Source organism: Coregonus clupeaformis, chromosome 17 (assembly GCF_020615455.1).
Source record: "Coregonus clupeaformis isolate EN_2021a chromosome 17, ASM2061545v1, whole genome shotgun sequence".
NCBI lineage: Eukaryota > Metazoa > Chordata > Actinopteri > Salmoniformes > Salmonidae > Coregonus > Coregonus clupeaformis.
The window spans coordinates 28,806,572-28,821,055 of NC_059208.1; the positions used below are offsets into that span (position 1 = coordinate 28,806,572).

The 14,484-nt window shown below is 47.1% G+C and overlaps 1 protein-coding gene across 2 annotated transcripts in view; it reads left to right on the top strand.

Moving 5' to 3' along the window:
• LOC121585391 (nectin-2-like) overlaps positions 1-14,484 on the top strand; it is a 72,233-nt gene that overhangs the window by 41,416 nt on the left and 16,333 nt on the right. The window contains exon 7 of one of the 2 annotated variants that reach the window (XM_045226270.1): positions 2,476-4,273. The exons of the other annotated variant lie outside the window; for it this stretch is intronic. Coding sequence (XP_045082205.1) covers positions 2,476-3,074 — 599 coding nt within the window. The 3' untranslated portion in view covers positions 3,075-4,273. Of the gene's footprint in view, positions 1-2,475; positions 4,274-14,484 lie in introns of those variants that run through there. 2 annotated transcript variants of the gene reach the window in all.

Here is a 14,484-nt window from a genome sequence, read left to right on the forward strand (position 1 = left end):
GCTGTCCTCTACTAGCGCTCTGCTGTCCTCTACTAGCGCTCTGCTGTTCTCTACTAGCGCTCTGCTGTTCTCTACTAGCGCTCTGCTGTTCTCTACTAGCGCTCTGCTGTTCTCTACTAGCGCTCTGCTGTCCTCTACTAGCGCTCTGCTGTCCTCTACTAGCGCTCTGCTGTCCTCTACTAGCGCTCTGCTGTTCTCTACTAGCGCTGTGCTGTCCTCTACTAGCGCTGTGCTGTCCTCTACTAGCGCTCTGCTGTTCTCTACTAGCGCTCTGCTGTTCTCTACTAGCGCTCTGCTGTTCTCTACTAGCGCTCTGCTGTTCTCTACTAGCGCTCTGCTGTTCTCTACTAGCGCTCTGCTGTCCTCTACTGTCCTCTACTAGCGCTCTGCTGTGCCTACTAGCGCTGCGCTCTACTAGCGCTCTGCTGTTCTCTACTAGCGCTCTGCTGTTCTCTACTAGCGCTCTGCTGTTCTCTACTAGCGCTCTGCTGTTCTCTACTAGCGCTCTGCTGTTCTCTACTAGCGCTCTGCTGTTCTCTACTAGCGCTCTGCTGTTCTCTACTAGCGCTCTGCTGTTCTCTACTAGCGCTCTGCTGTTCTCTACTAGCGCTCTGCTGTGCTCTACTAGCGCTCTGCTGTTCTCTACTAGCGCTCTGCTGTTCTCTACTAGCGCTCTGCTGTTCTCTACTAGCGCTCTGCTGTTCTCTACTAGCGCTCTGCTGTCCTCTACTAGCGCTCTGCTGTTGTCTACTAGCACTCTACTGTACCACCCAGACCAGCCACCAACCCTGTTGCCCCTGACCACAGATCTAGTATCAGATTAACCAACCTTTAACCATTGGGAGGATTAGAATATATCAGGGCCTCTATTAATAAAGCATCTCACTGCTGATCTAAGATCAGTTTTGCCTTATAAATCATAATGAATTAGATTACATGGACGGGGGACTTCTCAGATCAGCACTCTTACTCAGAGACAATCTTGATGAATGTGGCCCCTGACCCTGTATCAGTGTTTAGGGGACACTTGTACCTACTCCATCCTTTAGCACCTCAAGTTACTGAGGCTCTGGGTCCACTGGAGACCGAGGTTTAAATGCATTTCCTGTGTTTTTATTATAGGAGGGATTGGAGGACCATGTCTCACTGTCATGTGTCAATGGAAAGGTTTAGCTACTGTGTGGGGGGAAGAGGAGGAGAAGGGTTGAGAGAGAGGAAGCTGGATGAAAAGAAAGGTGTTGGGGGAGAGCAGTAGAGGGGGAGAGCAGTAGAGCAGGGTGGTCTCGGGACCTCTCCACAGCCCTGATTTAGATATCACTCCCCTCCCTGGAGTCTCATACATCACACTTCCTCCTTACCCGCATTACAGCACTAGTGTTTAGTGGACAGAGAACAAAACTGTCCCAATGTGATCCTCTACACCAGGTCTCTGCTTGAGATACTGCGTGGTCTGTAACAGAGATTGCTAAGAAGTAATGCTAAATAACTAGCAGTCTATCTCACCAGCCGGTGTGTCTGGAGTCATGAGCCTTGCAATATGACCAAACTGGGTATGAGGGAATACACACCGTCCGGGGCTTATACAACAGAGCTCAATTGAGTGTTCAGTAGCTAGGGGAGAGAGGGGCGGACCGACACACTGTCCCCTCTTCTACATTATAGTAGCTTGAAGCAGGAGTTGTCATTCTGCTGTCTCGCTCTGTCAGTCACCACCACCCCGCATCCTCCTCCTTTTCTCCTTCTCCTCCATCCCTGGCTGCATCCCTCCATCCATGTATCATCCTCCTCTCCTGCATGGCCTCCACCTGTTCTTGCCCTCCGGACTCAAGCCTCTCTGGACTCCAGAGGATGTCTTTTGTTTTTCCTTAATCGTTCTGCTATTTTGTGGGTGGGGGGGACTGAGACTAAAGTGGACCTGCACACTGCACTCACACTGTTCAGGAGGAGACGTCATTGGCACGTTGCCTCGATGTTGCAGAGACCTTGTTGAAATGTTGCTCTGACGTTATTGGGGCGTTTGTGAGGGAATGGGGACAGGAGCAGCTCAGAGGGAGAGTAGGAAACGCCAGTGACGTTAAACACTGCTGTTAGAGCCTCAGCACACACACACTCCCACACTCCCACACTCCCACGTGCAAAAACACATCACGTGGAATACATTTACATTTACATTTAAGTCATTTAGCAGACGCTCTTATCCAGAGCGACTTACAAATTGGTGCATTCAACTTATGTAAGCCAGTGGGACAACCACTTTTTTTTTTATGTGGGGTAGAAGGATTACTGTTATACTATTCCAGGTAGTGCAGACTACTGACATCATCCAACCCCTCCTCTTCTTCTCTCCCTCCCTCCTCCCTCTTGTCCTCTCTTGCTTTATTTCCCCTTTTTTTCCCTCTCCATCTGCTTTCCTCCACCTGTCTCATCCTCTTATTCTTCTCTCTCTCTCTCCTCTCCCTTCCCTCCCTCCTACAGAACCCTCTATGGTCCCGTCCAACGCGGGCGTGGTGGCAGGTGCTGTGATTGGCTCCCTTCTGGTCCTCCTCCTCGTCGCTGCCCTTATTGCCGTCCTGGTCACCCGCAGCCGCCGGCAACAGCAGGGTTACCGCAGCAACCCAAACCACAGCTCCTACGACATCAAGTCACGCATCTTCGGCAGTGGCAAGAAGGGGAGCAAGAACGGGACGGGTGCTGGCGCCGGGGGCAACGGGGCGGGCGGCAACAACAACAGCCCCATCTACGTCTACAGGGAGGGCTCCGCCCATGATGGCATGACTGAGAAGGCCAATCACCACGTGCCGCTACACCTAGGGGGGCGTGGTGAGGGTGGGGTTGGGACGGCGCCCACGGCGCAGGACATCCTGCTGAGCAGCGAGCTGGACGAGGCGGAACGGAGGAAGTTTGACCAGCTGGAGGACGACGAGGAGAGTTACGACCACTTCGGAGGGGGCGGGCCCATCCTGCAGCTCCGCCCACCACATGACCAGGATGGAATCATTGGCGGTTACCTTGACGACGACATGGAGTCTCAGCGCGACGGGTCGGTCATCTCACGGACTGCCGTGTACGTGTAGAGAGAACGGGAGGAGAAAGAGGAGGAGGAAGGGAAAGCAGGTTGGAGGAATGAAAGGAGAGATGAAATGTCCTCCTTCCAGAGGACTCGGTGGTGTTGGGTATTACTCTCCCCACAGTGAAATATATTAACAACGACCAACAATGCAGCCCAGAGAGAGAGAGCAAGATGAACTGAATGAAGTGGCTGAGGGAGGGAATGTACAGAAACAAGATGGAGGACTGGTGCATTGACAAGACAACTATGCTCTCTAATCCCAATATGAAGAAAAGTGGATCACTTGGTATCTATCTACCAAAACAAATGAAAGAAATCCTAAAACGATCTTTCTGACATCGCTGCTCTGTCTGTGTTCCTCCTTTCCTTAGCTTAGGGACCTTGGAGATTGAAGCCTCCTGAGACACACTGTAGTAGGGACTTGTGTGTAAAATGGCATCTCCATGCAGCCGTTCCCTCACTAGCTAGAGAAACTCCTCACTAAAATATTCACTCTTATCTCCACTAAACGCACAGTAGCAATGTAAGGGGTGTCACGGTGATATCTGCTCCCTGCTATTCTCGTCTCTCTCCTGTGGGACAATGTTTGTTCCGGCTACAGTAGCCTTGTTTCTGCTGTATGTGACAGTACTGGGGAAGGGAAAGTTTGGCAGGGAAAGTGGTCGATGTGGTAAAGTAAAATGTCTGATACTCTCTCTAGTGTCTGTATGTTGCTGGAGGCCTCCTCTCTCTTCCTCATCAACTGGAAGTATGCACAGAATTGAGTTTGGGACATTCTGAAATGATAAACAACTTACTGAAGGAAGGGTAGTCATCTAGATGATGAGAGTGCACGAAAGAGGGATTGATGGAGGGATAGGAGGAAGGGAATGGATAGAGGGAAACCGTACAGCTGTTCTCTCATCTCCGGAGAGACTGGGATAGAGGGAAACCATACAGCTGTTCTCTCATCTCCGGAGAGACTGGGATAGAGGGAAACCATACAGCTGTTCTCTCATCTCCGGAGAGACTGGGATAGAGGGAAACCGTACAGCTGTTCTCCCTCTCCTCCGTTTGATCCCTCTCTTCTTGTGGTGTTCCTGACAGGAAGAGTTTTATTGCTAATAAGCCGTGAAGCCACCGCTCAGCTTAGCACACACACACACCAAATTACCACCGCTCCCTTTTCCGCTCTCTCTCGCTCCCTGTCAATCTTCTCTCTTCCCTACTCCCTCCTCTCTCTCTCCTCCTTCCTTACCCCTCTCCTCATCCTCTATCTCCTTCTCTCCCTCAGTCTCTCTCCTCCCCCAGTCTTTCTCCATCACCTCTCTCTCGCTTGCTTGCGCTGTTTACCGTGTGTGTGATTTACACAGGGCTGTGTGGAGGTCAGGGATACAGGGAGAGCAGAGGAAGTATTTCATGGCTCCCTCCCTACGTGTCAAACACCCCACTTACTGTACTGTGCCCCCTTCCTCCTGCCAGGCCTGACTGAGCGAGCAAGAGAGCCATGGTGAAGTCATGCCCTGCTCGCTGTACATCTCGGCTTTCGTAGTTTGATTAGTAAGGTCTCCTCCTATCCCATTGTATACAGCCCTCTGTCAATCTATACAATCACACGTTATATAGAAATTCAAATACATGATGGCATATTTGCATCTGTAGTCAATTAAGAGAAATTAAGTCAAATTAATTGATTGATTCTGTGCATACACAGGTTGTATGACCTATAATATGACCTATATTGACTAGCAGAGAGGAGGTCTGGGTATATTCCTCCATGATTTAGACATAGACAGGAGCCTGATAGTTTAGTGACTCATTTGTTTGTCTTTCTAACAAGACACTCCAGGGCTGTTCAAGCCAATATCACCATGTACAACTATTATACATCACTAGAGGCAAACAAATGACCAAACTGTGTGTGTCTAACAAGTCACTGGAGGGCTATGAACAGCTGTCTTCCTGAAGAGCCTTTCTCTACCCTCAATACCCCAGATCTGAATCAACCCCTTAACGATTCCTATCTCATGACTCACCTGTGATTCATCGTGTTCCCTGGTTAATCAGTGGGGTTTCATTGGCCGCCCTGATCAGGCGAGGTGCCTGATTGGCCCATTAAGCCTGGGTCTGTTTCTAGGTCACGGTCAGCTAGAGGTCATGGGGTCAAACAATGTGCGTTTTACCGCTGAGGGCGTGGAGGGTGGCCGTGTACACACCTCTTATAGGGGCCCTTTAACTTTAAACCATAGGGGTCACAGAGAGATGCACATAGTGTTCACACTACACACACACACACACACACACACACACACACACACTCTCTGGTGAGAGAGCGATGTATAGTAGCATTCCAGGATGACGTTAACTCTTGTAGTGGCTGTTGACCTTGGTATGAGGGAGAGAAAGGAAGGGAGAGGGGGGAGACAGAGGGAGGGATAGATACTGACCCAATGTGCGACTCGCCTAACCATCAGTACTTGATAACACGATAGCCTAAGTCTGTCAATACAATAGATTGATAGCATTATGGCCTCAGTATAGGCGAAAACTCTGGCTTACAGACACGTTATAGATAGAGTGCATGCCTAGAGCAGGGCTGTACAGTGTGACCATTTTACTCGCATATGCGCCTAAATATTTTGCTGTGCGACATGGAATTTATATTTAGGCGCACCAGTGCATTCTAGAATTCTAGCTTTATTACCTCAAATATTTTTCACTGTGCTCCTAAATTTCTTTGTGTGCGCCTACATTTTTCAACTTAGCCACACACGTGCTCCTTGTAAAAATGGTCAGTGTAGAGGCCTGTAGTGAACCACTTATGATGACCACTAAGAAACATATATCTCCTATCTTTGCACTTGTGTGTAACACCAAAACAAGATATACCCACTAGTTATATTTGTATGAAGGTGATAAATTGTGTCTTTGGAGAAATATTGATAATGTCCTTCGGTTTCTGATGTGTATATGGAGTGAGGGAAGGAAGGGATGAAGTTGTTTGTATATTTTGGTGTGAGGTATCTGTATACTGTATATGTACGATCTTTATTTTTCTTGTCAAACTCCTGTGAAAAATGTGGGTATTTATCAGAGTGTAAATAACTGCTGTATAGAGTCAATGTTGTCGTGTGGAACTCACTTCCTGGTTTGGCCAAGGTCAAAGTTCAATCAGAGCCAATAATACTGTACTCAGAATGTAACTGCTTTGAATAGACAACCCTTCAATGAAATGGTGTAGGACGTATAAGATTCACATCTTCAGCTATTAAATACTAGTGAATCTAGTTCATCTCAAGAACAATAGTTGACATACATGTAGACATTTTAGTTTTTCAACCAGGATGATAACTGAAATAACTGGATTGGCAGGTTCACTAAAGTCAATCAACATACTGCCCCTTCACCCATAAACACACAGGCACAGAGACACAACACACACACACACACACACACACACACACAGTGTGAGACACATACACTATTAATCAGATAGACTAGCTCCCACAGAGGCAGTGATCTGTGTGGTTTCTGAGTCAGCCCTCAGGGGCTTTGGGACATCTGTCAGTGCCACAGGGTGTGTAACCCGAACGGCCATTTCCTGCCCCCTCTGTCTCTTAGCAATGGGAGTTGGAGGAGACATTACTGTACACTGTCCCCTGCAGCCTGATCTCTCACACACACACACACATACAGAAAGAGGGAACCAGTAGGAGAGACACTACCCCAAACGCACAAACGCTCACACTGAACACAGACATACAACCCACAACCTAATCAAACCAAACACACCCTGGCACCCACATTCGCTCCAACTCAAACTGTCCTTGATACACACCCACATACACATCTTCCTATTCCCTTTCTAAGCTCAGTGGTGTGAACTCTGTCAGAACATTCACAGAAACCCTTCTGTTCTCCAGAGAGAGGGAGAGAGCCACACACACTCCTCTTGCCCAATGTCAGGGATTTAAGGAAAATGTGTTCTGAGAACACTGTTTCTGAGAATCATCTGTACTGTTGCTCTCTCTCTGTGAGTGCTGCGTTTTACAGCTTTCACAAAATAAAATACCCAATTTGCCAATCTTGACCTCCACTGACTGGTCCCAAAGTAAAATGCTTCTATAAAAGAACTATCTTCAGTCTTTTACAACATGTTTTTTTAAGTAAATGTTTTCTGGGAATCTACTTCTCTTGACCTCCACCTGTACTGCCTGGCACAAAAATAAAATAAAAATGCTTTTAGTGAATTCAGATAATGTTCCTGACCTGGAACTAGCACAGTGTTTTATTTAGTTTTCTTTTGTTGATAATCCACATCATCGTCCTCTGGCTCTAAACACTGATGACTAATCGAAGCCTTAACTTCCTTGTCGTCTCAATCGCTCCCCCCTGACGTGTACATAGTATAAATATATAAATACAGTATCTAGCAGAAAGAAAAATAATGACTAATTTATGGTGTCACGTGTTCTATTTCTCAGCAGCAAACATGAAGGATTTATTATCTTCTGTATCAATGCTTATTTTACAAGTCCTTATCTTTTTATCTCTTATTGCAGTGCTTTATAATTTATGTTTTTGGAGTGCTTTATTTCTCGACTGCTTTGCTGTGATTACTACGCCAAAACAGGCTTAATGTGCTTTTACTGTACAAAATGGTGCACAGTGCACACTCGAAACAATCTTACCACAAAATGTGCTTTTTATTCACCATTCTCTGAACTTGTTATTTTATTTTTTAAAGAAGCATTTTAGAATTTGTTGTCACTATTTGTCATGTCTTTCTATTTAGTTGTTTTTTTGGATTTGGTTGCAATTAAAGTTTTTTGATTTTTGAAATGATGACCTTGTTGCTGTGTATTATGTACATAGAATGAAATAGAACGCACATAAATAGTAATTTAATGTAAGCATGTATCTGGGTATATTTATTATCAATGTCCTCTGTTAGCTAGTGTCACATGTTAGCACCACCTGGAGGGTGCTGAGTCTTGCTGTTTGTCTGGTTTCGGTTGTGATAAAACTGCTAATTGTCAACAGCGTGCTGATAACATACAGTATCTAGGCTATGGGAATCAACATGAGAAGGGTAGCTAGGGAGAGAGGCCATTGTAGGTGAAGTGTGTTAGCTCAAGTTTCAATCACACACACAAGCCCCTCCCCCTGTTTGTTTGATTTGCATATGTCATCTGGTTGGCTAAGGTGAACCTGCTGCCGTGGTAACGGGTAGTTTGGACAGAGTGGGAGAGTCAAGGAAACATACAGATATAGTGTGTAATGGCTTAGGAATGTGGTGGTGTTGCTTTAGAATTACTCCTGGAGGCAGAGGGAGGGTTTGTTATCAGTTGGGGAATGTGCATGCTGGCTGAAACTAAGTGAATAGACTAGCTCTCAAGGGCTGACTCAACCAGACTGGTTTGGTCAAAATTGAACAGAGGACAAGTGGGAGGAGGAGACGTGCGTGCATGCGCCCATAATTGTATCCCTGTAAAACCATGCGCCATTCACTCCCCACGGTAATACAGTGCAGAGATTAAGTCTAAATGGATTCATTGTGTGAAGTTTTGAATGTTCAGATGACAGTTTCTGACAGTTGTGTTTTTCTGCACTGTAGTCTCAGCTAGAACCAATTTGGTTCTTTAGGTCCGTGTCTTCCCTCTGCCTCGGCACGTTGCCACAGGTCTCTGTGTGTGTCTTCCCTCTGCCTCGGCACGTTGCCACAGGTCTCTGTGTGTGTCTTCCCTCTGCCTCGGCACGTTGCCACAGGTCTCTGTGTGTGTCTTCCCTCTGCCTCGGCACGTTGCCACAGGTCTCTGTGTGTGTCTTCCCTCTGCCTCGGCACGTTGCCACAGGTCTCTGTGTGTGTCTTCCCTCTGCCTCGGCACGTTGCCACAGGTCTCTGTGTGTGTCTTCCCTCTGCCTCGGCACGTTGCCACAGGTCTCTGTGTGTGTCTTCCCTCTGCCTCGGCACGTTGCCACAGGTCTCTGTGTGTGTCTTCCCTCTGCCTCGGCACGTTGCCACAGGTCTCTGTGTGTGTCTTCCCTCTGCCTCGGCACGTTGCCACAGGTCTCTGTGTGTGTCGTCTATGCCGTTTTTCCGTCGATGCTCAAACTATTTATTCAGAGTCCAGACAGCCATCTGGCTCCACTAATTGCTTTGAGTTTGAGGCTGGCAAAATGAGAAGGCGACACACACTCTCACTCGCTCACTCTCTTCTCTGGGCTCCTGGCTGAATGCTAAAGACTTCCTTTCACAACAGAGCGGAAATGGTGGCATCACTTGAAACGCCTGAGAGGGATACAAGCACACTGTGTTGCGCGCTCGACACAAATATTTGAACGTCCCTCTAGTTTAAGAGCAGTGACCCCTTAAACCAAAACCTGTCTGTTCAACCTGAAACCACATAACCTAGATTTGAAACCAAACTGTCACTACGGTGCCAAGCTCTCAATGTTGTCCAATCCCTGTCCTAATGTAGTGCTGTACCAGTCCAGTCCAGTTCCAATCCACTGTAGTTATATTGTAGTGATGGGACAGTGTGACGCTCGGGGCACTGTCATGGTGGCCCTGTTCTGGTTCCCTGTGACGGGAGGATGAGGCAGACATTGTTTTTGTGTCTCTGTCGGACTCGGTTAGGAATAATCGTGTGTGTTTCTGTGTTTTTGCACGGCAGCGTGTACTATAACGGCATGTTTATGTGTTTAGACACCAGCAAAGTGGGACAGTTTGTTTCCGTGTCTGGTATGATGGCCTGAGGGGGGTGCCGTGTGTGTGGTGGCATTCAAGTGAGGAGACGTGTGTGTGTGTGTGTGTGTGGACATCTGAGTGGGTAGACATGTATGCGTATCTGCGAGTATGCCTGTTTACCCTGCAGCATTCAAAGTATCTGCTGAGCTACTGTACAGTCCAGTCCATACAGTAGTGTATATATTAACATACTCTTTAGCCTGTTCTAGTCTGCTGATGGATGGATAGAAGCTAGCCTACCACCACCTGTCTCCGTTTTACCCCCAACCCTTAGGCTCCAGGCCTGACTCAACGATCCCAGAGTGTGATAGCTGGCCTGGCTAGATTCATGGATCACAGCATGATTTATTGATGGGCTGACCCATGAGGGCATCTCTTCAATGACCTATGAGTAGCCATCCTGGTTCTGACCTTTTTAATGTGAATAGAAACTCCTTTTGGCCTCATCACATGCTTTGTGTAGATTCTGTTTGACTTTCTCCAATCCAGAGCCACAGATTTAGAGTGTGTGTATTCAATGAGATTGTATATGGTTTTCTTTTTCTTTTTTTTACCAAAAACTGCATATGAGCCGTGTGCTGCACACCAATGACAATATTTGACATCTTACAGAGCACTTTTTCCATGTGCTGTATTTTATCTTCAACTCCCTGCTCTTTGCATAATGACGATGGCTTCTCCTGGCCTGGGTACCTGACTGTCTGCAATATATCTGCATTCCACACTACTACTCTATATTGTTGTGTCAATGTCAAGTACACTAAAGCAGAACACACTGGAACTCTTGAGATTACTGAGACTACTCTTGAGCATAACAGACACACAGGAAATTGTATTGTTCCCCTTTATCAGTAAGTCATAATGTTGACTCTTCTCAAGGTTTTATTAAGCTACATTTTGTGCACACACACACACACACACTCTACCCCTGGCCTTGTGCGGGGGGGATGGATACCCTTGTATCCTCTAGCGTCCCAAGGAGTTTACTCTTCCTGTCCTGATGCTGACAGAGCTGGAGCTGACGGCAGACAGGGAGCAGGGAATTGTGGGTAGCAGGACAACGCAGGGCTCCCAGGGGTGGTGAATGGTTGGCCCACTGCCACCAGAGCAGAGGGGCAGGGAGGGGGTATCTGACAGGGTTGAGATGGGGGTGGGGGTAGAGGGGGCTAGATGGATGAATGTAGATCCAGTCGAGTGCACCTTCCACATGACAGCGGTTTTTTTTTTTTTTTTTTGGGGCATTGTTGTAGGGTGATGGGTTTCATTATAGTGTAGGGGGAGATGATCGAGGGTGTAGGTTTAGGAGTGGGGTGGATTTGGGGTGAGGAGAGGAACGGGGGGGTAGGATTAGAAGAGGGGGGCATGGGGTTAGTGCAGCTGTGTTAGTTTAGATTCTGTGAGATCAGTGTGTGTGTGTGTGTGTGTGTGTGTGTGTGTTCTCTCTGTATGTCCCCCTCAGTGGTGCAGTGACCTCAACCACCACCTGCAAAAACAGACGGCAGCCGCAGATGAAAGAGACGTGTGTGTGTGTATATGTATGCATGCGCGTGCGTCAAGCTCCCATGCTGTGATGTACCTGGAACTAAACCTCTCCCTGAAGCACACAGAATAATAAAAGGACAATTTTTCAGGGTCCTGGTTAGCTGGCAGCACTAACCTACTCTCTGTCTGTGAGTCTTATCAATATCGATATGAGAATGGTTACTCCGGCTCCGCTCCTAAGAATAGATGTGTGTGTGTGATGGAAATGATTTTGATGCAGTGTGTGTTTGGCTCTGGGCGCTCTGCAGATCAGATGCACTGGCTGCTTAATTCACAGTCTCAACAGGCTCTCAATCGGGCTCTTACCACACACACACCGATCAAGAGAAGAGCAGAAACAGAAATACTCTGGCTCTAGTTTGATCAGGATGACTTGAATGACATTTTTATTGGACTCTGTCAGGTCCAGAATCAACTGGTCAGAGTGTGTCTTTGTGACTGTGTACATTCGTCTCTCACACACGGGATAGAGATTGTGTGTGTGTATATGTGTGTGTGTGTGTCTTCTCTCTGAGGCAGTCCAGAGTGATTTGTTCAGTGACTGTGTGGTCTCATCTCTCTGTAGGAGTGAAGTCTATTTCTGTTCTCTTTGTCTGACATCAAATAGAGTCAGGTTGAGGGAAGTATTGTGACAACTTCACACAGCTATGTCTGTGTGTGAGGCAACTTCTCTTGACACTTCTACACACACACACACACACTGTCTCTCTATCTGAACACCTCTCTTTTTTTCTCTATCACATATCAGTCTTCTCCTCTCCAGGTGTCCTGCCCTGTTGTGAGGTTTTGTTAATGGACTTTTTCCATCACTCTCTGTGCTGCTCACTCTTTCACCTCTTCTATTCTGTCCCTCCTCTCAATTACCTCTCTCGGGTTCTCTCTCTCTTTCTCTCTCTCTCTGGTTCTCTCTCTCTCTCTCGGTTTCTTTCTCTCGCTCTCTTGGTTTCTCTCTCAGTTTCTCTCTCTGTGTCACTCTCTCATAATAAAGAAGGGAGATGGATGGTGAATTGGGTGAGAGAATCTGACAACCCACCTCGCTCCTCTTCTCTTCTCACTGCTCAGAGAGACTGTCTCTCTCTTCCTCACCTTATATCGCTCTCTCCCTGTTTCTCTGATCTCAATACCACAGGAGAATGACAACCCCCCAGTGTTATCTGCAGCCAATCAGATCACTGTCTATTTTGTGGAGGAAGGAGTTCCTTCCCCTTTTAACTTATTGAGCTTCTCTGTTGCAAGCCAGGCATTGTCTAGAAGGCAGAACAGAGGGGAGCTGAAGGTATTGAACTGTGTGGTGTATCTACCTGTCTGCTGAGTCTTAGCCTACCTGCTGAGCTCTGCTCTTAACCCACTGCAGGGGCACAGTGACAGGGGCACAGTTATGGTGCTGTGGGCAGCTCCATGGAGAGGCCTGATTCATGTCCTTGTGCAGAGGAGTGTCTGACATGAGAGCAGTGTGTGTGTGTGTGTGTGTGTGTGTGTGACATACGAGAGCAATGAGTAACACACACAGACACACAGACACACACAGCAATATTAGAGCTCTCATCTTTTACCACCTATGGCTCCTTGGGCATAGCAGAACTATATTGGTTTAGCTGTACTTTAGTGTGTGTCTGGTCTGGGAGTCTCTAGTCTTTTATCATCTCTAGCTCCATGCCTCTACTCTATTCTAGAATTTATCTCTGTGTTACAGAGCCTGTCTATGAGCTTTTCTCCAGTCGTTTATCCTCCATAGGCCCACACCAGGGATGCAGCCAACCTATTCCATATGTAGTGCACTACTTTTGACCAGAGCCCATTTCTGGTCAAAAGTAGTGCACTTCATAGGGAATAGGTTGCAATTTGGGACACCGGCCATGTGATGTATGGAGCTGTTCCATTTCTATATCTGTTTCTGTGCTACATGGTTTGTCTAGTGTCTGAGGTTTTCTCTGCTGCGTAGCCTATCTCGTCTGTGGCCAGGTTGTCTGTGGTCGTTTATCCTGCTTAGGACCCTCTACGGTGCTGCTGTCCTGGTGTGGTAATATCTGTTTTATATCAGTGTGTCTCTCAGCTCTCCTCTTCCCTAGTCAATCACTATTCATAGAGTATCTGTGGAACAATGCATTGGGTTGTCTTCTGTAGTGTGTGTTTGTAGGTGTGCGGAGTTGGGGTGGCGTGTGTGTGTGTGTTTACCTGAGTGTCTGTGGCTTTGGCCATGCATGGCTACTGGTGTAATGTGATGTACCTTTGTAGCATGTGTGGTTCACGTACGTACAGTTGAAGTCGGAAGTTTACATACACTTAGGTTGTTTTTCAACCACTCCACAAATTTCTTGTTAACAAACTATAGTTTTGGCAAGTCGGTTAGGACATCTACAGTGAGGAAAAAATTATTTGATCCCCTGCTGATTTTGTACGTTTGCCCACTGACAAAGACTATTTGAACAGTGAGAGACAGAATAACAACAACAAAAATCCAGAAAAACGCATGTCAAAAATGTTGATTTGAAATTGATTTGCATTTTAATGAGGGAAATAAGTATTTGACCCCTCTGCAAAACATGACTTAGTACTTGGTGGCAAAACCCTTGTTGGCAATCACAGAGGTCAGATGTTTCTTGTAGTTGACCACCAGGTTTGCACACATCTCAGGAGGGATTTTGTTCCACTCCTCTTTGCAGATCTTCTCCAAGTCATTAAGGTTTCGAGGCTGACGTTTGGCAACTCAAACCTTCAGCTCCCTCCACAGAATTTCTATGGGATTAAGGTCTGGAGACTGGCTAGGCCACTCCAGGACTTAATGTGCTTCTTCTTGAGCCACTCCTTTGTTGCCTTGGCCGTGTGTTTTGGGTCATTTTCATGCTGGAATACCCATCCACGACCCATTTTCAGTGCCCTGGCTGAGGGAAGGAGGTTCTCACACAATATTTGACGGTACATGGCCCCGTCCATCGTCCCTTTGATGCAGTGAAGTTGTCCTGTCCCCTTAGCAGAAAAACACCCCCAAAGCATAATGTTTGGGGGGGATGGTGTTCTTGGGGTCATAGGCAGCATTCCTCCTCCTCCAAACACGGCGAGTTGAGTTGATACCAAAGAGCTCTCATCTGACCACAACACTTTCACCCAGTTCTCCTCTGAATCATTCAGATGTTCATTGGCA